The 24,944-nt window shown below is 31.5% G+C and overlaps 3 protein-coding genes across 6 annotated transcripts in view; 1 reads left to right on the top strand and 2 right to left on the bottom strand.

The window, feature by feature from the left end:
* hwt (SH2 domain-containing adapter heavyweight) overlaps positions 1–5,368 on the bottom strand; it is a 166,377-nt gene extending 161,009 nt beyond the window's left edge. The window contains exons 1-2 of the mRNA XM_085208278.1: positions 4,542–5,368; positions 1,853–1,988 (exon numbers count right to left, since the gene is read on the bottom strand). Coding sequence (XP_085064404.1) covers positions 1,853–1,988; positions 4,542–4,930 — 525 coding nt within the window. The 5' untranslated portion in view covers positions 4,931–5,368. The remainder of the gene's footprint in view (positions 1–1,852; positions 1,989–4,541) is intronic.
* Positions 5,369–9,386: 4,018 nt separating this feature from the next.
* On the bottom strand, positions 9,387–11,367 carry TyrRS (Tyrosyl-tRNA synthetase). The gene is made up of 2 exons (XM_085208277.1): positions 11,229–11,367; positions 9,387–11,045 (listed from the first exon to the last, which is right to left on the bottom strand). Exon 2 carries the CDS (start codon positions 11,025–11,027, stop codon positions 9,450–9,452), a length of 1,578 nt encoding a protein of 525 aa, XP_085064403.1. The 5' UTR covers positions 11,028–11,045; positions 11,229–11,367; the 3' UTR covers positions 9,387–9,449.
* A 909-nt stretch (positions 11,368–12,276) lies between these two features.
* Su(Tpl) (Suppressor of Triplolethal) overlaps positions 12,277–24,944 on the top strand; it is a 45,669-nt gene continuing 33,001 nt past the window's right edge. For all 4 annotated transcript variants that reach the window (XM_085185073.1, XM_085185070.1, XM_085185072.1 and 1 more), the window contains exons 1-2: positions 12,277–12,630; positions 22,764–22,811. In XM_085185073.1, the coding sequence (XP_085041199.1) occupies positions 12,496–12,630; positions 22,764–22,811 (183 nt within the window). In that variant the 5' untranslated portion in view covers positions 12,277–12,495. The remainder of the gene's footprint in view (positions 12,631–22,763; positions 22,812–24,944) is intronic.

Genomic DNA, 24,944 nt, shown 5'->3' with positions numbered 1-24,944 from the left:
CTACAAATGCTGGGAGTCTCAAATTTTGCATAGACGTCACTAGGACGTAGTCATGGACAGAAATTAATAATAACATAGTTCACGCGGGTGAAACCGCGAGCGGGCCGCTAGTCTATATATAAAATGTACAACCAAAGGAAAACAAATCTACCAACATAGAGTACACGTAGCGCTAACACATTTTCTTTTCAGCATAAAGAAACCATTCTCACATTGCTCGGCTGCTAAAGTTCATTAAGATGAATAGGCCTTTAGAATGAGAAGGCTTTAGGCCTTAATACTATGATCTTTGTCAGTTCACTAAAGTTAAATTAATTACTTTCGTATACCTTTTTCGTATATAAATCAGCTAAGTTAACATATGTTTATTAAAATAAACATGAAATTCTTTAAGATTTGTTGAATATAGAAAAAATATGCTTTTATCACTGTTTAGATAACTGTTAACTTTTTGGACTCTAGATATAGTTAAAAATATATTTATGCCTTACTCCAAATTAACATTTAATAATTATATATAGATAGGAGCTTTGAAATATGGAGATTTCACTGGATCCTCAAAAACATATAAGATACGAAGAATATATCAGAAAATAAAAAGAATATAATATAAAATTCAAGAATAACATTGCCGCCATTAAATCTTCTATCGAAAAGTGACTTACGGAAATCTCAAGGAAGCATGAAACGAGCTCTTTGTGTGAAAGATGAGTCATTTAGATAAGTGCTACGCTTTCACGCTGAACGCATCCCTACAAGACACCGCAAGTAAAACCGACGACAGTTCTAAGCTCAATTACCTATAAAAATATATATTAATATAGCCTTGTTTTTTATTTTTAAATGATTAATTGTTTTTTAAAAATATCTAAAGTACTATATAATAATGCTTTTTAGAAAAATGTTCACAATGGATTCGATCAGCTAAATGGATGGATCTCCACACTATTTTTTTTTTCAGTCTTCTCTTGTCATATCCACGTTTCGTAGCCGTTCAGTCCTTTCCAATACCAGAACCTTTGATTTACTTACATTCAGTCTAAGAACACTTCGATCAACTATTAACGTAGATTAAGGGTTACAGTCTAGAAAAATGGCCAAAAAAATAAGAGCACAAAAAGTGAAAAAATACCTGAAATGCAGAACTTTTTCATAATTCTTTTAAAACTTTTGTATAACTTGAAATTTTTCATCAAAGTTTCAAATGTGAGTATCTACTTAATACCTACCGCTTCTGATTCTGAGGCTGGAAGATGGAAACTTATTCTTTTTTCATTAAGTTCTTAAGTGGAATTATAATATAGTTTCTAGAAGTCTTTCCTTGAAGTAAATTAAGTTATATATGCTGACAATGATATTTTTTATATATTATCTTTTTTGAATTAATAAGTTGTATTTCATGTTGTATCCCGCATATGATCCTAGTGTTAACCGTTGTCCCGCGGCCTGTTGCCTTGGCTGGTTGGTGGAGCAAAGAAATGAAAACATTCATAAATAATATTTAATTCCCCTGAGTGAGAATCGTTGCATTACAGTCACACGCACGCAAAGCTCAGAAAGGTATAAAAGTTGTAACTTTTAAAGATTAGTTTCAACTTATTGCAGAATATAGTCATAAAACATTGTATTATAAAAAATCTTTTATATATGCACCTTTGAACCATTTTAACATTTCTAAGATATGTATATATATCTTATTTTTCTGTAACTTAAATTATAGATTTAAGATATTCCATTTCTAACTTTTCGTCAAATTTTACAGACATTGTCCGCTCTTTTCATTGTTAACAGAGCAAGGAAAATAAACATTTTATATAATCCATCGATCCTCGCTACACTAAACCCCACCCACCTGTGATCCAGTGCTGAACTCGTCAGCAGGCTGCTCGCGTGCAAACCTCTCGAACTTGAAACTGTTGGAGCGGTAGAGCTCGTTGTCCTCTCTGGAGCGGCGGCCACGACAGAAACGGCGGGTGATAGAGGTGTGCCTGAAATGTTGTACAAAAATGGTTTATTATTCTTTGGTTTTTATTCATTTTACGTAGAGTTACTATTTTTGTGTGTATTTAATATTAATACATATTTGATGATAAAACAAAAGGTCTAAATATTTCTTTTATTTGCATCTTTTCAAATTATATATAGTTTCAAGTATATATAGTCATTACATATAGTTTATCATTTATTACGTTAGTTTTTATTAAATACTGTTACTATAACAGGTACAAACTGAGTTTTCAGCTCGATCCATCTATAGGCAATTACTTATGATGACTCAAGAATGGATGTGAATATTTTATTCTATAAGCCTTTACGTGCTTAACCTGCGTCTGGTTTCCTGACATAATACTACTAAATGGCAAGAATATAATGAAGCCGAAATTTTAAAGAAATAAAATATAAAAAAATAAACAACAGTAGTTTCAGAAATCTCAGCTTTAAACAACAGAGAATAAATTAAACTGCCTTCCTTACAAAAAATAAATAAATTTACATACAATTCAATAGAACAAGACTGACAGCACACGCAAAAAGCTTATAGTTTATACATATAGCAAAACACTATATACTTCTATTAGGAATAGAAGATTTATCTACAATATGTTTGAGGCGAGTGGTTTGCTCTACAAGTGTGTGTGTGACTGTTAACGCGATTGGTTGTGAGTTCGATCCTCACAGAGAAAAAATCAAATATTTATTTAAATTTATATTAAAAATATACATTTCTTCGCTCTGGTGTTGAGGTGAAGCGCGGCGTTAAGATCCGCCATTCAATGCGCAATGTCTCCAAAATTCGGTGGAAAGTGGGAAACGAACTGTCTTAACACTAAGTTGTTTACAGCGTGCTAATTTGATTTCTCTACAATTTACTACTAAATTCTTCCATTCATTTCCCAATACAATGTCATTCTAGGATAATCGATATTCGACAGTACCTAAGACATGAGCCTGGATTACCTCTCTATGGACCAAAACCTATTCACAGTTCAGACTAATGAAATGTTTGATGTCTTAGTGGGAGTATGTTACTAATTAAACTCTTTGTACACAATGAAGGCGGTGGCGCATTTACATACTTTCAAGATAGAGTCGGTTTACTTTACCGCCCTTATCTCTATTAGTTGGCAGGTTATTATTACAATTCTCGAGGCATTACGTGTTGAGAGGCGGAACACAACGCCGCGTTTTTGTCTCTATACCAGAGAGAGGCGAGAAACGAGCGTACGAAAAATTTTAATTAATAGAAAGATAACGAGCCTCTAATGGTGAAGTAGCTGATACTCCTACTAAGTGTTAATAGAAAAAGCTTAAAAAAATAAATACTGAAATGAAAATATTATGAAACACAAATTAAACTCGTCATTTGACTTTGACTTTGTAGAGTACCTAAGATTTGTAGGCAATGTTACCACGATAACATTTAAGAGATCGACATTTTACTAACTTCTATAAAAAAAAACAATATTAATAAGGTACTTCCGGTTGACCTAGAATGATGAAATTTGGCAGCTAGCATCTACAGGTGTCAGTTGTGGTTAAATTCTAAAAAAAATAGCAATAATAGCAAAGGAGAGCAAAGTTTTTGGTTAAACTAAGTTTAAATTTCAGGAAAAACTCGCGACCTCTAATTTTGTACGGAACCTTTCGTGGGTGTGCCCGACTGACACAAGTCCAGATTTTCCTTAACAGAGCAGATAAATAAAAATATGTATATTCATTCCTCCAACTAAAGATCGAAGCAATAACCACCACAGCTTACAATCCAAGCGCATCGGTGTAGAATTAGTATAGGCAATATTTTCTAAGATGTACGTAATCACTAGGTGATCTAGATTTTAGTCCATAAATAGGTGAAGCCATATGGGTTCTAAGCCTAGATAGCTAACTCGATGTTTACTAACACGGCATTGTTACATATTAGACCAACTAATGTGGCCTGATGACGTCGGACTAAATCCATGGATCAAAACTAAAATCTCCAGTTATTTATCAGTTATCGATCTAAAGTTGTATATTTGTTTTAAAATAAAATATTGTAAATATTGCAGTTTCCACACAAAAGTTTTATTAAAATTAACAATTTAAGTTCATGTATGTTTATTTAATTTAGTGACAATGTTAAACTTAAAAGTTTTCATTTTTTAGGTTCACATTTTAATCCAAATATAGCAGGTTAGACAGAGAGAGCCTAAAGTCAAGGACGTCAAGAGCCAAGCTGATTTAATTATTTAAAAAAGAATTCAATTACTTATTACAAATTTTACTTAAAACAATTCAATTACTTATTACGAAGCGACTACTTAAATAGAAATAAACATTTTATTACTATTGACGCATTATAAAAATGTTTATCCAATTAAGAAACGAACGTTACTCATTAAATAATCTGCAATCAGAACAACTGACTGCATTCATCGTTTACATAAGTCAAGTGTTGTCGTACACAGTACCGCACTGCGTGGAGGTAGTCGGTACTTCTGTCTATCGAACCTGGAAACGTTTCAATTTTTAATTATTTTAAAAACCATTAAAACACTTACCTAGTGTCACTAGAATGCAATGGCCATTGGATGCCAAATATCTTCAATTTGGCAGGCGGACGCCGCTTCTGCTCGGTGCGAGTGTTTTCCTCCACAGGTGGAGTGTGGTGCCTCCCGCCCGACGATGCCCTGGTGCCACTCCTACGTCGTCTTCGTCGCCTTCTTTCAACCAAAATAAAATTGTCACCGTTTCGAATTATATATGAAGAACGGAGAGTAGATTTCTCTTCTCCTTGCCTTTGTCTTATCAGATCAGCTGTTCGTAGTGTGTGAATATTTTGATACTCAGCCTCCGGCGGCGGCGCGGTCGTCACTTCCCTGCTAGTTCCACTTCCATCCCTTTTCTTTCGGGAGGAATGGAGCCCGACTCGACGCCAAACCTTTTCCATGAATCCGTATTTCCTGTCATCCCATTATATTTCGTCCACCGCAAAAGTCGCGCCCCACACAAAGCGATGCACTCAAACAACACGAAAACATTAACTGTATAAGTTTAATCAACACGTCAGTTCAACACACTAGATAACAGAATATTTCTATCAGACCCATCGAAAGAGTTGATAACGCAATAACTCACTGGAGGATCTCACTCATTGTCATTGTTCTCATGATAAATGTCTCTTTAGAACTGCACTTCTCGTGTATTCGCGGTACGATCGTCGATACGGCACACCACCGGTGAGAGGCGAGTCGCAGAAATCAGGGCGTTATTCATTAATCCCTTTTATTAAGACGTACTAGGTTAGTGGAATGAGGGGAGAGAATAACTTGTTTTTTGACATCACATTCGGTAAGGTCCCGGCCCTACAGACAGGGTGCGGGTGCCCGCTGTGCGCATGCGCGGTCCCCCTCGCCGGTAGCCCTCCCGAGGTTCCAAAATGGCGGACCCCCAACCCCCCTTCCCGTTATTGAATATCTAATTTTATCCGTGCATTTCATGTAGCTATACAAGTCGGTTGCGCTTTAACTCAACTACTTATATAGCGAAGTCTTTCAAGCGGTTTATGGGTTAATGCTATACACTCCCTCGGGACAGTCCGCGGCGTTCTATTATGCACCACGCCGTCTCCTGTTGCTGACTGTTGATGACTTATCCGAACATTGTTTTAGACCTTGTGTCTATTGTAGAGAGATGTGTATGAAAAGAAAATCCTTTTATTGTGTTTTATATATTTTGTTTTATGTTTGACTTACAATTATAGACTCTATTTTAGTATTATATAAAATTTAATTTTCCAAGTAACAATTTTGTAACAGTAATAGAGTTAAAAATTTTAAAATATACCGGGCTCTGTCGTTATAAGTTCAATCTGACTTAGTTAAGCGTGTCCCGTTGGTTCAGAAATAAAATATAACAAATTGTTTGCTAGGAAAAACTAACAAAATAATAGAATCAAATTGAATTTCTATATAATAATATACTCGTATAAGTTTAATTATAGAAAATACTATTTCGCATCATTTTAAAAATAATAGGATCTTAAAAATAAGTACAATTAAATTTTCATAATAACTAAACAAATATTAAAGAAAACTAAAAAAATTACATGTGCATTTTCCAAGTTCATTCACATTTCAGTTAATCAACGTGTGGATTTGTCGCGGATACCACTGAACCCAAATGCAGGCAGGGTTTGAAAAAAAACCACTATATAATGAAAGCGTAACTACCACCCCAGCTCCCTGCATCCCCGCGACTCCCTGCTTACTCTTCAGACACCAAACACCGCAGTGCATACAAGAGCCTACAACTATCCTGTAATTTCTGCCTGGCTATAGCCTCTACATACAATGCACTAATCTCGGCTCTGCCTAGTCTCATACGTTAATTCTATGCAAATATTTTTTTTTCATATATTTTTTTCTTAATCATAAATGTAGGGAATAACAGAATAGATAAGTATTAGTATATTTTGGTAGCGTATGTAGATGAACGTAATTGGTTATACGTAGAAATAGTTAAGTGTAATTGAGTAGTATTTATAGAAAAAAAAATTTAATGAAAACTTTTTTACGCATCTATGGAAAAAAATAACACAATAAAAAAAAATAAGTAAACGTCAATCTATATAGGTACGAGTACAATGTACATGCTTGCTTTTCTATCTGGCAAAAAGGATAGTTCATCGTTAGGTTATTGATAGCAATTTTAATTGATTTTTTTACTACTAAAATAAAAACAAAACTATTAAATTCAAATAATAATTAATTGATATCAAATTATTACACATATATCTACTTATGTGTAATAATTTGTTACTTTAACACTATGTCTAAACATAGTAAAAAAATACGTCTAAACGTATTACTGTAGGTTATTTAGTATTTGTACTTACTCGTATCTATATGCTTTTTGTCCTTAAATCTTATACTAATTACTCGCATTTTCCTCAAAAACCGACCTGTCATCCCGTCGTGTCCGTCCCGACTCCCGTCCTTTCTATTTCGTCTGTTTACAGACTTCCTGTGTTCCTTAGGTCGTGAAACACCTGTTCTATATCTTAAAATATTTCTCATGTGAACATTGAACTCACGATGATAGATATCATTCATAATTCTAGGCGCATTGCGTGTTTAGTGGTGAAACTCAACGCCGCGCTTTGCCTCGACACCAGAGCGAAGAAAGTGAAAATATTATTTTTTTATATATATTTGATCAGACGTTTTTGATCTGATAATTAAAATTAATAAAGTATGATAATAGGTCCTGCAATACGAATACTCATGAATGCATTAGTATTGTTTTTATAATAGTGAAAAAAAAGAATGTCTTTACCATAATAATTAATAGGCTTTGTCAATGGCACCTAAAGCTCTTTTCATAGGTTTTAAGTTTTGACGTCAGCTTTTTTTAATATCTAATATTGTTAAATAATTATATACTTTTAGGAATATGTTTTTGGGAAACCACATCGCAGGTAATGTATGTGGGAGTTGGGACTTAACCACCTAACGAGGTCAATCTATCTACATATAATATCTACAATCTATCTATATATAATCGAAATGATTGACATATCGCATCGTATTTTTACAACGAATTAGCCTTATTGATATACCTTCACAAATTCCATTTCAATCAAAAGTTGAATGACATGAATTAGTTTATAAGTAGGTAAGGACTGAACTATTGTTGTTTACGGTAGTAGTACCCACTCGATTATGTGGCCCTCAATTATAGACTCGCGACTACCCAGACTACCAACTAACACCATTTTATATTAAACACCCTTTACCAAATGAAAATAACATATAGTAAACATATTACAAGTATATTCGTAATTGAATATTTTATTTCATAATTATTAAGGCTGCAGTATTTTAATACCTAGAAAAATATTTAAGAAAATATGTAAGTATGTATATACCTACTTAAATAATATTAACATCGTACGATGAAAAACATGATTTACTTAATTTTTATTTGTTGTTTTTAATAAACACGTAACATCATGTATTATATACATATGTATAAAATCCACTTTTCTTCATAATATATTGGATTATACGGATTTTCCATTACTCTAATACAAACTACCGTAGATACATGCAAAACCTTTTGAACATGTGCTATATACCTTTAATACAATATTTTATTTATTTAAGCAAGTGTAGTAATTTATGGACAGACACCATATTATGCATCACCACACATCGACGTCGCGAAATATGTAAAATAATTTTCTAACCGACACATTGAATAAATTTTTGTTGTTTTTGTTTTTTATTAAGTTTACAATATGACGGCAAATGTTATAAATAATCAAATATATGTGTATTAATTTTTTTTTTTATACAATTAATATAAAATTGCATCTATAAAATCACTCCATGGGTATTCATATGGCAATTTTTAATAGATAGAAGTACCTACCTACTAATTTACAAAAACGAATATAGATATTTTATATATAATAGAGATATTTTTGCGCGGCTCTAGCCTACACCTAGTGGTCTACATGGTTTAATGATACAATACGAAATTTACATATTAGGTATATTGTGTATAACAGTTGTATTTATTTGCAGATTTAATTATTTTTGAAATACAAAATTAGAATATACTGAATTTGTAGCAATTTAATCTTGTATCTTCAAACAATGTCAACCACTGGACGGTGCGCCCGTGGAAAAGAAAGATATGAAAATGAAAATTCATTTCCTTCACTTGCACTCAGACTTCTCAGACCTCGTCGATGATGAACATGGATATTACATCATGGGCTTGAATTATTCTAAGCGAAAATATTGTTGCGGAATTGTTATTGGTAAATGGAGAAATGATTACAAAAATAACCATAGTACTTCTTAAACATTTTTTATTACCTAATTTTTTAAGCTTTTATATAGAAAATAAATAATAAAAAAAAGAGTTAGAAATAATTTATAAAACCTAATTTAAGCATAACACTAATGTTATGTTGAGTAAAACACCATACTTAAGTAACAAATGTTATTTTAATGTGAAGCAAAAACAAAAGTGAGCAAGGAAGTATTAAGTTTTATGTTCATTTTTAGTACAAAATTTTATGCAAGCAAATATTAATTTTATTTATGTATACTTGCTTAGAAAAGGCACAGAATGACTAAGATTTTTATATTATTACATATAGTTAACTAGATGATGCTATGCTTAATATATTAATGATGATGATGCTAATATATTAAACAAATCTGACATAATTATTATATGGAATATAGAAACTAAAAAAGTGTTATTATATTTAAATATTTAAAAATAATCATTTAAAAAATGCATAAATATAAAATTTTAAATGCATAACAGATGCAGGTCCATAAAAAAAGTCATTAAAAAAAATGTATTTGAAATGAAACATTAATAAATACAAACGAAAATCTGTAATAACAAATGTGCAATTCACTTTAACTTAATCTATAAATGCACTGTTATTTGATAGGGGCATTTTTCATGGAATTAGTTGTCACTGGATTGCCATTCACTTTGCTTATTAGATTATTTCCTTGCCATACTGCAATTAAATTATCATTTGTTTTCAAATCCACTTGAAGTTTCTCCCAAACTTTCTTCTTTGGATTTAAAACTTCATCATGTTCACCATTTTCATAACCTTCAATGACAATTCTATCTCCTGGTGAACTATCCTTAGGGGGTATAAGTGGTTCCACTTGTTTAGGTTCATCAACAGATGCACAAAGAACCATGCCTTTGGACTCAACTCCTCTCATTTTAGCAGGTTTCAGATTGCATAAAACAACTACATTTCTATCTTGCATTTCCTCTATAGGTACAAAGTTTACTAATCCAGAGACAATAGTTCTCGGTTCACTCTCCCCAAGATCAATTTTCTCTATATAAAGTGCATCAGCATCTGGATGTCTTGATACTTCAACAACTTTTCCCACTCTTATATCTAATTTAATAGGAGTTATTTCATCAGAAACAGTATTGTTTACATTTCCTTTACTTTTTGTTGGTGGCGGATAGGCTTTCTTAGTCAGTTCTTGAAGCTTGGGATCTTTGAATATTTCTTGGATGGGTGCTAAGAGTTTATTTATCACTAGCTCCACTGAAGCTTTTAAATCTCCTGGATGAATTTCTTGTTTAGCAAAAGCTGCTTCCAAATCATTAAAATTAGAATATTCAACATTCCCACCATGTTCTTCAGCCCTTTTTATAACAAATTTCTCATCTTCTTTCATCAATGGGAAAATGACATGTTTAGAAAAAGATAATACTCCATTATCAGTTATGTTTCCAGGTTCACAGAAAGACTTCTTCAACTTTTTCTTTACATTGGCTGGATTGTCAAGTAAATCAATTTTACTATCTTCTTCCGAAGCTGACATTTTGCCTCCAGTCAAGCCTGGTACCATTGGATTCATAAGATGAACTCTTTTAGCATAACCTAATTGAGGCAGATACTTCTCAGACAGAGTAAATATTTTTCTCTGGTCCACTCCACCAAATTGAGCATCCACTTTTAGGTACTCCTCATCTAATGCTTGCAATGCTGGATATAATAGACCACTAAGTAATGGATGATCAACTTGTTTAACAACTTCCGCTCCAGCTTTTTTTGCATCATGATCAGTTATGACTGATGACATACGGTATACATCTAATGTATATTCTTTACTTAGTTGATATTCAGTACCTCTCACAAATTTTAATTTTTCTAATGGAACTCCAATAGATGTCAAAATTGCTTTAATTGCAGCTTCATAGTACTCAGTACGCAAAGATAATAAATCCCATGGTGCCTTCATATTATCAAGATAAGCGTGTAAATCCGCAAAGAGGATAGTGACTTCACATCCAGCTTTTAAAAAGTCTGCAATTTTCGACATAGGCACGAAATAGGCTACATGAGGTCGCCCTGTAGTAGCTGTACCCCAATAAATTTTTAAATCACGTTGTTTAAGAATTTCTGTAAGTTTCTCATCACCTAACACTTCTTGTAAATTTCTTGTTATAAGATGTTTTTTTTCTTCCCAATTAGCCATTCTTGTTGCTTTTAATGCCTGTAAAAAAGGAGATAGAATAAATTAATTATTTCTTAATGAATTAGTGAAATGAAATACAATGTAATAGAGAAACTCAAGAGTGTAACTCAGTTTGGATAAATGTATTACAATATGTCCACATATAATTAGAACAATATAAGATATAAAGGCATAATAATTATAAGACGCCTGCATACTTACTTATTCTTCTTCTCTTAAATCGTTGCACAATATAAAAGTTAGAAAAGGAATACGTTGATGAAATTTCAACTGAAATGAAACAATTTTCTGTTTCTAACCTATCTAAACGTTGTCACTTGTCAAATTGTCACTGATGAAGTGGACAATTGGACATAACTTTCACATGTCAGCTACACTACAACGTATAGCATATTAGAATATACTCTGTGTCTATAATCTTATAGTTTAAAAATAGTTATATATACACAGCAATTACATATTCAAAATATCTCACTAAAATTTATATTTAATAAAAATCATAGAATCGAAATCATATTTTGTAAATAATTTAACTATATTTTAATTTTTAGACCATTCGAGTATTAATTTTCAAACGTCATATACCTATGGTGTTTATATTCTATAACATATGGTTTTTTTTTTACATAAGGCACAATTTAAACAATGAATAAAAAATTATAATCACATTGTTATTATGTAAAATATAAAGTATAAGAATTATTACAAAATAATTTACAATCATTAAAAAAATGGTTAATTTACTGAGGTATTAAAAAAAAAATCATTATTTGTATAAATCACAGCACAAATCGTAAATCGAGCTTAGAATATAAAATTAGAATTACTATAATTATTTTTACAGTCCAATACGTTGTGTATAAATAACTTACATAATGAAAAACAATAAATTTTTAATTATTATTATTTATTTAATGTTATATACATTAAATTATAAAACATAGAAAAAATAAATAGGGTAACTTCTAAATCTGTCCGTAATAAACATTTAATTAATTTAAATTAATAATTATTTATTATAGTAATAAATACATACGAGAAAACGTTATATAATGTATCCTGTTATATTATTAATTTTCTTGGGTAAATTTAGTTATTCTTAAAGCTAAAAATCTAAATTCTATTTTTATTCCTCAAATCTATAAAGTTTTCGTAAGTGTTATATATTTTTAAAATAAATTTGAATTTGGCGCTAGTATTGCAGTGAATGCTCGCGTTTCCTGTCAAAAGCGCCATTGCGCATGACAGTCAGTGCGGCCTTGCAGACTGAAGAGCGCTGCCAACAAAGGCCGAGTCGATGGGGTTACAAAAATTTCTCAATTTGGACATCTAAAACCCTTTTGTTATTGTAATTATAATTTTATATAGGTTGTGAATCTGTGATTACGTTAAGAAATGTGTGAATGATATGAATCGTGACGGCTAGCAAAGGAGTCAGCTGGTCTACAGTGCGAATAGTGAATAAGAAATGGCGGCCTTGCCAGCAGGTGTTCAGTATGCGTTATCATCGGAGTCTAGTTATAAAGAAAACAAGGAACTAGTGTTTGTGAAATTAACGGATTCAGCGTTAAAAGCTATAGAAGACTTCATAAAAAATAATAGGGTAAGTACATACGCCATATTGTTAACACCAAAACAGGCCAACAATGTCAGAGGCGCCATACTTATATTACAAGTAATCAAAATGAAACTGCGAATTTGTAATGTTATTGCAAATTCTTTTAATTTTGTGTGAAAAAAATACATTCTACGTTAGTTTATTTGAATAGACCTAACACTTATACGTTCTTTACAATGTCACGCCACGTCAACATTTAGAAATTTTACTGTGTTATTTTCACAGATTTACACTTCATACAGCTATTATTAGAGTAATCTTACTTTATTGCATTGAATTTAGTAATATTTATAGTTACAAATACGTGACGGACGTTAAAATTTTCCATTTCTGCTAAAGAAATATCAACATCTTTTACGATAAACACAAATCGTCCATATTTCATGACTTGTAAATAAAAACCAATACTATCAGTTTTTATCTGTTAATAATTCTGGAAACTTATAAATCCGTGTAAGTATCCTTACAATTTTCTTATGATGTAATTAATGTGTCAAATTTCATCTATGATTTATGTATGTTATAAAAATTAAAATAGTGATTATAAAATAAAAAATACTTTTGAATTGAAATGTCTATAAATTATATAAAGTTATTTAAGCTATTAGATAACTTTACTATTACACTTAGGACATTCACAAATACTCTACCATAAGTTGAGCTTATATTTACAACCAATATAAGAACATCATGATTTATCCTGTCTATATTAAATTTAAAGTGCCAAAAGTCGTTTTACATAATTTATTTAAAAAAAGGACAACCAGGGATCAGCAAAAAATTATAAAATTTTATAAATTATTATTAGTCTATCATGTCAATTTGGTAAATTTAGATTTTTTAGTTAACTCTTAAATCATTATATACAAAAAGAAAATTTATATACATGTACACTATAATAACAATGTTGTAATTAAATGAAATATAACTTCCTAATCATAATACTTGTTATTTATGTAAGATTTTCTTTACATTGATAACATCAACCACTCATAGATGGCGCTAGATATTATGTTTTAAGCAATGCTTTTATTTACTTTTGAAATCTTCTAGAAATAATTATTATATATTTCTATTACAAATATGCTATACAAATGTTTTTCTATTAAAAATATATAAGTTTGGTATATTAATTTTAAAAGTAAAGTAAAATCAATCAAAGTAAAATTTCCAAAAATTCTGTTTTAGCCTTTTCTTGTTATGTCACTTAAACAAACTATTCTTATTATTTATTACTCAATATAAATATGATGGTTGTGGATTCAATTCCCAAAATAACATCCCTGGGGACATAGTATTTTCAATGCATCGATGATTTGATGATGATTGATGATTCAATCAATGCATTTCAATTTTCAACAAGACAAAGTATGGTGTTAAGTTCTGCTATTCAGCATGCAATGTCTCAAAAATAGTGTCTTAACACTAGGTTCCCTCTGGGTAAGGGTACCCAACTGTACAGTGGATATATCTTGAAGCTAATATAGAGTAATAATTCATCATATATACAGTATAGGACATGTAGAAAAAAATTATACACACAATACTAAAAACAATTTATTATTCTTTTAAAAAATAAATCACTTTTTAATGTATGATATATCAGCAACCCATGGCTGTGCCTGTTTAAATTTATTGTTATAGCTAAATTCTACAAAATCTTCACATTAATTATAGTCTGTGTTATTGTAATATATACACTATATTACTGTAAAATTTCATCTATATCTGTTTAGTAGTTTTTGTGTGAAAGTGGAACAAACATCAGTCCTCATAAACTTTCACATTTATAATATTAGTAACATTTGTTACTTTATATTTTATAATTGTGTAAATATACAACTTAAATAATCCCAAGTATCGCACAATATTCTTGCCAATTAAAAGTATAATAGAAAATAATAACTTGCATCAAGTACATCTAGAAGTTAATATTAGTTTGATTTTATCATTAAGAAAATATCTATATTATATTTACAAGGAATATTAGAAAAGAAAACATATTTATTGTATAAATTAATAAAATAAGAAGGATTAAAGATGGATAAGTGGGCATATTGATAAAATGACTGATGAAAAAATTGTAAAATAGTTTAATGAAATAATTATAAATGGTAAGAGAAGCAGGGAGAGGTTGACCTTCGTGATCACAATTTCCACAATACCAGAGAGAGGTCACATAAAAAAACATGAGGACCAACCCTATAGATGTATAAATAGATTGTTGATGATAGTGGATAATGCTAAAGAAGCGTGCAAGGAAAGGTGCCCCATCCTCTGGCTATTTTACTAAGGATAAAGTATGAAGCTAAAAATGGAAATTAATTAGTCATTTTTCAACTGATAATTGAATAGTTTGTGTAATGCAAGTATATGATTATATGTCATTTAAAATAAGTACCATTTGCTATATAATACAACTGCACTAATCTCCATAACCAATAGTTCCAGCTATTAGTTGATTAGAAGAACATTCGATGTTAAATAAGCCATTTATGGAGAAAAGGTATATAATATACCTTACCTGAGAGAAAAATTAATTCTGTGACACATAATATGTCATACACAACTTTTAGTTATTTCAATTTTTTAAAAATCAAATTTAATTGAAAGAATGGATCAAAAAGTTCACTTTTATATTATTTATTAAATTGAATGCATGGGACAGGCAAATGACAGAATTGGTAGGATACTTTTAAATTTTTTTAGATGTAGAAATAAGTTCAGACAGTAGAGGTATCAAGGCCCTATAGTGCCTTAAACCTCTTCTTAGATAGGCTCAGGAACTATATACATAATTCAAATCAAGACTACAATATCATATTCTTCAAACCTTGTCGAACACTCAAGAATTGGCCAAATGACTTAGCCAATCAATAAATTAGTGTTGGTTATAGGAAACACCTTAAGCACTATGATCCAAAAACTGGATATGAGACAGTGAAGTTCTTCTGGGGACCTTCCCAGAGGAACACTTTACTCCTCTCCTCCTTGTAATACATAAAAAAGATTAAAACTTCCAGGGACTGACATATCATTTTATTGTCTATAAAATATATAATAAACATATATTAATAGTTTTTTAAAAACATTTTTTGTCTTTCCTTAGATGTTTCTTAATGAGCTGTTTGCTAGCAGGTTTACATTCTATGCCGGAGATATTACTTATATCTAAGTCAATGTATTATAAAAATATTTACATTAAGGCCCGTTGTGGCGCATGGGCACAAGTGTGTGAATTGTAAACGCGAAAGGTTGTGTCTTCGATTCCTACTCGAGGATATGAAATATTAAATATATTCATTTCTTCGCTATGGTGTTGATAAAACACTGCGTTGATCGTCGTCACTCAACACGCAATGCCTCCAGAATTCGGCGATAAATGGAAAACGGAGTATCTTAACACTAATCTCCCTTTGCCTACTCTGCTACATGCGGGATACAACTGAATAAAAGTGTTTATTTTAAACTTGCAAATTTGAAAACATGTAATATTATCTTCTATTGGGGCGGGCAGTCAACCATAAAATAAACTTAACTATCATTAACTAATGATACCATTTACATTTAAAATTGTCCTAACCTATATCCTTATACAATTACTATATATTATAATGTATTATAAAATGATTTCTTAGCTATAGTAAACATTCGTGGCTAGTTTCGTAAAGCCAGGCACGTTAGGTAAGCGAATCGGGCGCAACGACAATGTTGGGGCGCCGCGGTGAAAGTATATGCTTTGGTGGTTTACAAAAAAATTGAATTAACATCTTCATCTTCTACTCCGCTCTCTAAGAAACCGGTCCCAATTTTAAGTCTATTGACGCAGTGACTTTTCTCTCTTTTCGAGACTTTTTCTCTCGATATCTTTAACATAATTCAAAATACCTACACTTAATTGAAATATTATTGTATTTCTTAAAATAAGAAACTTTTAGAATTTTTTAAATTATGACATAAAACACAGATTATGAAAAATATCTAGTTTTTTTTTTACGAAACATTGAGTAAAATTGTAATAAGTTTTGTTATCTTAATATTTACTGTTGTTAAGTTTTTAATAATTATGACTTCGCAATAGTTCAATAACGTGTTGCTAACTAGTAAATACACATGAAACAATCATATAATTCCTTTTGATATGTCTTAATTTTTTACCTATTGTTTAAATACGATACGATGTCCATATATAGTAGTCTTTTCTTCTTAAATTATCGTTGATATTCTGCAACTCTACGCATTTTATTATTATTATATTTTTTTAAATATTTATTATTTAGAATTATCGGCAGTCAAATATTTCTTTCTTCAATGCACTCCGACCTACTATAACAGCTAACTTATTTTCCAAGAATCTTACATTCCAATTGGTACTTAAGTAAGCCTAGATACCTTAATCATAAACGGAAGAAACTAATATTTATTTTTTAACAAACACTTAGGTAAATGTTTTAAACGAATAATTATTTTGTCTTATATTTATTTGACTTTTTGTCAAACAGCATTTCTACCTGCAATGTCATCCTATCTTTTGTATTCAGTCCAGAGAAATAAAAAATACAGGTTTCTCCGATCACAGGAACACAGAACTACAGATAGTCGTTAATAATATTAATTTTAGGGATACAAAGAATCCGGTTTTAAAATACTTTAAAAATTCTGTTTTCGCTATCTATATCCGTTAACCTGTTTTCGACTTCTTGAGTAATAATATAATTAAGTTTAGGATACCCTAAAATTTGTAGGATACAAGTTGAAGTTTTCAATAATTATACTTTACGTTGTTAATGTATATCTAAATCATAAAGATCTAACTGAGTTTAAGAAGAGTTTCAATAGTTTGTGGACTCAAAATTGCCAAATCCTTAAATAATTTCGTGATTCATATAAAAAGCTATGCGTTTCACAATAGTACCTGGTAGCGACAGATGCTATTACATTGAAATACTGAAAAAAAAAATCTGCTATGTTTCAAACCTACACAATTTATTTAGTAACACAAGTCTCGAGATATGCCCACCTGACCGATCCCCTACTGAATGCACGTGTTTTAACATCGATAAATTCACTCTGTAGATTACGAACACCTACCGTTCATGCTGCCACGCAATTTTGACCACTTTCACTTGTGCATTTAAATGCGAGAATGCGAACGCACCGTACGATTTTGACACATGACTTTTTTTTTTGTGGCCGTTTTGTGAACGTGCCACCTGGTGTTTTTTTCGTGTGCCGCATCGTCCATTCAAAGCTTCGAATCGTTTTTGTAAAGGCAACCGTGTAACAGTTTATTAATATCCCCCTATTATATAAACAATGATAATGTTTTATATATTGCTACTCAATATGTAGGTGGACGAGACCTTCGTTAAGTTAGTTAACGTTTTTTATGGGGTCACAATGTATTAAAAAACTAAATTATGTTATACAAAATCCTCGGCTCGTTAAGTTTTTCCTTAAAATTTCAAACAGGAAGATTTTTACCTTAAATAACGTTTTAAATTATATCATAATATTATTTATCACAATTTAATCTTAGGCTTTTATTTATCTTATCTGGAGATTATAACTTGTAATATATCTTATAGTACAATTTTCAAGTTTTTTTTTTCTACAAAACGCCAGAAATTACCTTAATCATATTTTGTGCACACTTTATTATCATAAATATTGAGAGAGTAATAGAAGTGCTATATCCTAAAGAGATTTTAGCCTGTATATTTAGTATGGGTTACTAACAAATAAAATATAAAATCTCCAACTTATATGTTATTCTTATCTTTGCTAAATAAATTCTATCTATTAATAAATTCTAGATTTTAGCTCTATTTCTTCAATATCTCAGATATTTATTGACCCGCCATGTTTCACTCCGATGTCTAAAGAGCTTCACGAATCTGTACGTGACTTTTGATGCATTGGTTTTTTTTTTAAATATGAATTGAAAGAAGTACATGTCATATCAACGATTTAGTTATCCGAGGTAAGTTTTTTTCGTAGAATATGGACGGGTCCCATACTATCACTTAACTAACGACATTTAAGTCGTTTAAACATTTCGAGAAAAAACTTCTGTATCTATCTATCTATCTATGTGTTAGGCTCAATATATGTGTCTCCTGTGATTACTTTCAATTATCCTGAGATTCTATCTTGTATTTCAATTTTTTTTTTATACTTGCCTCAAAAAAAATATTTGGTAAAGTAAAAGTAAAATTGAAGATTACTTACGTGATAATAGTAATTATAGGTGTATATAACATTCACAGTTTTGATGTGGAATAAATTTCTCTAAAGACTTTCAATCTAGTTAAATAAAATATTTATTAAAACTGTCATAATTTTATTGGAATAATATATAAGATAGATATCTAGATGATTTTTAGCAATGTAAAATATTATAACAACGAAATACTAATGATAAAAATCCTTAAAAATAATACTTGAATTTTAGTCTTAACTTTGTTTCTTTTAAATAAACATTTAAATTGATTTTCCGTTAGAAATTGAAGTGTTGTATTCGACGATATGTTCAAGATAATTCTGGGGGCGTTAAAACACCACACACTAGGGTTCGGGGTCGTCGCACCCTCCGTCCTATCAAACCTTGACACCTGGTCCCCTGCGAACAGATGTCAGACTCCTAAGTAATCCCTCTCTATTATTTACTTCTATTTTTACAACCCTATCCTTTCTTTCTTTAAAATATTTCTTGTTTTTTTTTTTTTATTATAATCATCCAGCAATTTTTTTATATTTGTAGCGTATTAGTGAATTGTTTTTCAATTGTATATTCCACCTTCAAATACCCACCTGTGTTTTATCTTTGAAACTAAAAGACATGGTTTAAATCAAACTGGTTTGTAAAATGCCAGACAACCTGTACAGGTCTCACTGCGCTCGCGACGCTTTACGTAATGTATATTTAACACAGACTAAATAATTGAAGTCCTGTCTATGATATTTAAAATTTTCGATTTAAAATGCTTTTACAGTGATTGCGTTAATGTTTATAATTATAATAATATTCGACTTGTTTTTGGTGGTTGAAGAAAAAGGACAATAGAAAATGATAAGAAAATCACAATAAAAAAAAGGGGTGATGCAACTCTAACAGGATGTCATTGAACCGTATTGTTTATTATCAATGAGTAAAGCAAACTTTAGTTATATAGAAATAGAAAGAGGGATATAATGACAATATGATTGGTAATCTAAAATATATAATCTTTTACTGGCTTGTGCAAATAAACATACGAATCTTTTAATTTTAATTGTTACACAATAGCAATTTAACATTTTGAAATAATTTCAGAATAACCGTTACTCACTAAATATAATAACAACATAAACAAAATTAAAAAAATCATCTTCACGCTGTCTCTCGCACACAGCAGGGTAGGCAGAGGAATCAAGTGTTAGGACACTCCGTTCCCCACTTTCTGCCGAATTCTAGAGGCATTGCGTGTTGAGTGGCAGAACTCAACGCCCCGCTTTGCCTCGACACCGGACCGAAGAAATGAAAATATAAAACGTACTTAAATAAATATTTAACTTCCTCGAGTGGGGATTGAACCCACAACCGTCGCGTTGCAGTCACGCCCTTGTGCCACTGCGCCACTCTAAAATTTATTTTAATATTGAATATTTTCTTTAAATTCTTATGACCTAACGCATCTCCTTATTCTGATTTATTCTCCACTTTCACGGTTCGGACAAAATAACAAATGTACTGGTTTTATATCGGATGTGGCGTTGTTTCAAAAGAATGTATGTCGCCATGCCCACTTTTGTTAGGCTGAGATTTCGTGCAGCGGTACTGGGGCCCCGCCTTGCGAATTGACACTTTCTTATCTTCATCGTTTTTGATAGAATAATTCAGCTTCACGCTGTATCCCACACACAGCAGGGTAGGCAGAGGGAACCTAATTAGTTAGTGTTAAGACACTCCGTTCCCCACTTTTTGTCGAATTCTGGAGGCATTGCGTGTTGAGTGGCAGAACTCAACGCCGCGCTTGGCCTCGACACCGGAGCGAACAAATGGAAATATAAACGTAAATAAATATTTCACTTCCTCGTCCTGGGGATCGAACCCACAACCGTCGCGTCACACCCTTGAAAGTTACTTCTAAAAAAATGCATAGTAGATATATCTATCTTATAGTAGAGCTAATATATCATTATTTTCCTTATACATTGATATAAAGTGGTAAAAGTTTATTTGATCAAAAGGTCACAGAGTATTCTGGTAAGGTCGTTTACTGTACGTTTTCATTGCTCCAATGTACAATACAATTTAACGCAAGGTCGAAAATACTTGTATTTTTTTATTAATAAATTGAACAATAATAATAATAATTTATAGACTATTAGATTATATTACTGAAATGTGATGTGTGAAAAAAATATCAAATAGCACTTAAATTTTCCAATTCTCTCTCTGTTTAACGTTTTTACTCAAGAAAAATGTAATATAAAATCAATTTAATAATTGTAAGATTTTAACTGACGTTATCTTTGTATAGTAACTTGGTAAGTTGTTTTCAACTATGATAACACCGAAAATACTTTTTCTTTAAAATTAGATTTCATGTCATAAAATTTAATTAAAAATGACAATGTATTGATTTCTTTTTAAAATATATTACCTTTGCATATAAAATAAGAAAAAATCTTGAACTATGCTCGATTAATTTTTAAAATTTTATACAATTGAATATAATTATTTACGGCGACCTTGCCAGTAAAACTGGTTTAGCACTCGCAGCAAGTTCCAATTCTTACATTTTTTTTATGAAGGCTGATAAATTCAATCTCTACTTTTAGCGGTAATTAATCTCTTCGAATAAAAGTAAAAATTCACCATACAAATTGTTTCCAAGATAGTCGTAACCACAAATTCATACATAGTCAGGGTCTTTAAATTTAGTTCCGGGTCATCCCCACCAGGTCTAGACGCGCTGCAACTTTGAATTTCACATCGAGCTCGGTTAAGTAAGTAACTAAAGCAATTTTTAAGTTTACATCATCGACTGCCGCCCAGCCTAGTTATGTTTCTCGCGTTCGACCATCGGTTGTGCAACGCAACTACAGCTTGCCGACACTTGCTCATTGTGGCCTGGCCCGGGTGGTTAGGCAATGGCTAGTATGACTTTTTGTCGTCTAATTACTAAATTTTGATTGAATTGTAAGCGGATTTACAAATTTTCATTAGCTTCACGCTGTATTCCGCAAACTGAAGGGTAGGCAGAGGGAACCTAGTGTTAAGACTCTCCATTCCCCTCCATTCTCCGCCGAATTCTGGAGGAACGCCATGTTGAGTGGCGGAACTAGACGTCACGCTTTGCCTCGACACCAGAGCGAAGAAATGAAAATATAAATTTAAATAAATACTTAATTTCTTCGTGTGGGGATCGAACCCACAACCAGTCGTGTTCACAGCCACACTTTGCGCACCTGCGCCACGACTGGCCTCTTCCCAAATTTTGTAATAATACTACCTTTGTTTCTATAAAGGTATACTCATAAAATACAATTTTTGTACACTTGAAAGGTGTTAAGGATTGTTGTAAATGTATGTTCCTACATAAAACATTCTATTCAACTTCAAATGTCGGCTTCAATAACAATATGGGTATATTATGATTCATTGTTCGTTGTATGTATGAAAATTTCATATTGTATTATAATAACTATATATGGCACTATCAATAACTCGGTGTCTTATAGTTTTATTAAATACGTCACTACGTATTTTCCATAATTTTGTATTAATAATTTAATATTCGTTGGAAGAAAAGTTCTTTTATTGTTATAAAAGTTTGATTTTGGAATAAAAAATACCTTGCTTAGGTATTAGTTATGACGTAGTTTGTTTTGGTAGTTTATTTATGTTGTGGACTTGAGACTGATCACAATTATAAGCGCTTATCACCTATTTGCTTGTTATTATATTAGAATCGTATTTCCTGTTAATGATAAAAAATAACGGAGTGTTTTAACACTATGTTCGCTCTGCCTACACAGCTGTGTGTAGGATACAGTGAAGCTGATGATAAAAAATAATTATTATTATTTTAATTTCAATTCATTAACATTTCCTTTTTTATTGTTTTCAGGACAAATTGGCCAAACCTAAAATACAGTTCCTACCCGGAAATGAAGGGGTAAGTTCATTTTAAGCAAATACATTTATATTTATTCTACAAAGCAATGAAATAATTTATCCTAATGATAGTTTTGAATTTGAAACAGATTATGTAACATTAACACGTATTTATCTCCAGCTTACATAATAATTATATCAAAATGTAACTATTGGGTAAATTTAATACACAGCAGGTATTAAAATAGAAATTTCATAAATTACTTTTCTAATAACGAAAAAAGAAAAAATCTATAAATTCTAATATTATTGAATCTGATGAATTTGATAGCACAATTTTTCACATGCTACCGTTGTCAGTTACGCATGTCATATTGCGCAAGTAGCTGGTACTTAAATTTAAATAGCTAGTTTAAAATGACATTCTATATATAACCTTATTTAAGTAAGTAATCGTTGTCCAAAAATATCGTTAAGAAGTTCCGTTATGAACTTTTATTACGTAGTCCTCTGCCAACTTTTTAGTTTATGGATGGCTTTTGTCCTACTTTTGTATAAGGATATAAATGAAATAACAAAAAATTTTATATTAGTAATTTATTTGCTAATTTAAATCTAAAAGAATGTGATGATAGTGCGTTAATATTGGAATACAAATTAAACTAGTTCTGCTTTTCTTTCTATTATATATTAGGGAATGCTATATTAGATTTACTCATATATATATAAAAGTTTGATATAGAAATCTGTCTGCAAGTCTGCTCAGTTTGTTGAGATAACAAGTTTTAGCAAAAATAGTGTATTGCATACAATTTAAGCAGGAGCAGTAGATGTCGGCGCGGGCCTTGACTCGCCTCGGGCGTACCAGTTAATGCTTGCGGCACTCGATACGCTTGCGAAATTATATGATGACCCACTTAGCCGATTTCATTTTGCTTCTTGTCGTCGATGTCGATCTATAAACAGTTTTTATCCCCGAATTGTGTCGAAAAACGATTAGTCGTGCCTTAATGGTAGGTTAAAAGAGCAATTGCGTTTACGTGTTTATTGAAATGGTTAGTATTTGTACACGTTGTAAATACAATTTCAATATAAATGTAATATTATGCTATGTCGGTCCGTAGTACTCTCCAAAAATCAGCAGCGGAATCCGCGGTATATAATCTTGTTTTGTATTAAGCACAGCCGATAAATGCTGTAAGTGTTATTCATTTATTTGTAACACAAAAAAAAACGTAACTAATGCAATACTGTTTACAAGGTGATAATACCCAGGAGATCCTGCCCCCGTCGCCCGACGGCCGGCGCCGCCGACCGGTTCTGCTGGCCACCGTCGCCTGCCCGCCGGTTTGACGTGATCTCCTCTCTTGTTGCTCTTTCTCACTTGTCCGTAACGTATGTAAATGACCCCAATTGTCCCCCTTTTCGGAACGTCACACCGATGATGTTACATAAAATACGGATATCTGTACGTGTTGCTCGTATTGTCTGATATCCTTGACTTTGTGCTAACAAAAAATACCAAGATCGCTCCCGTTACAATTTTCACCGTCATTTAATTCTTTGAATATCTCGCTATCAGTGTGCTAGGTCTGACTCTCTGGCACACATCCAACTTGCACATAATAACCACAATTCAATGAGTGGTGGACCAGAATAGTAAATAAGATATAGTGGAGGGTGTAAAAATAGATACGGCTCCAGTCGCGCTAGCGGGCAATCGTATGCACCTCCCAGGTGTGCCGGCCGTTGTCCCCTTGCTGCTCACGACTTGTTCGGTCATTATTTTTAATGCTGTTTAGTATTTGGTGTCTTTCAAGACACCAATCTTAAACTGATGATATTCGTTGATGTCATTTTTGAAGATTTATCTTTTGGAACCAATGATGAAATTTCACAGGAATTAATTTAAAATAAAATTATATTTATAGTTTTTATTCAATATTTCCATTTTTCGATTCGAATCGGCATGTGACAGTTTTATCTAAACCACAATCTATTTCATCTAATGAATCATCCAGTAGGTAATCTATATATGTACAATGAACTCTGAATATAGTTATATTAAAATTATACATATTATAGAGATGTACATATATTCATATTTATTGATATAAGATGAATACGTTTTAATACAGGCACAGGCGGGTCGTCGTCCTCCCGAGTCGCTTTATTTACACCATCGCCTTGCGGG

Source organism: Heliconius melpomene, chromosome 4 (assembly GCF_056956725.1).
Source record: "Heliconius melpomene rosina isolate 202511_hmr_F chromosome 4, ASM5695672v1, whole genome shotgun sequence".
NCBI classification, from domain to species: domain Eukaryota; kingdom Metazoa; phylum Arthropoda; class Insecta; order Lepidoptera; family Nymphalidae; genus Heliconius; species Heliconius melpomene.
The sequence above is the reverse complement of the archived record's forward strand: the minus strand, read 5'-3'. Positions and strand labels throughout refer to the sequence as shown.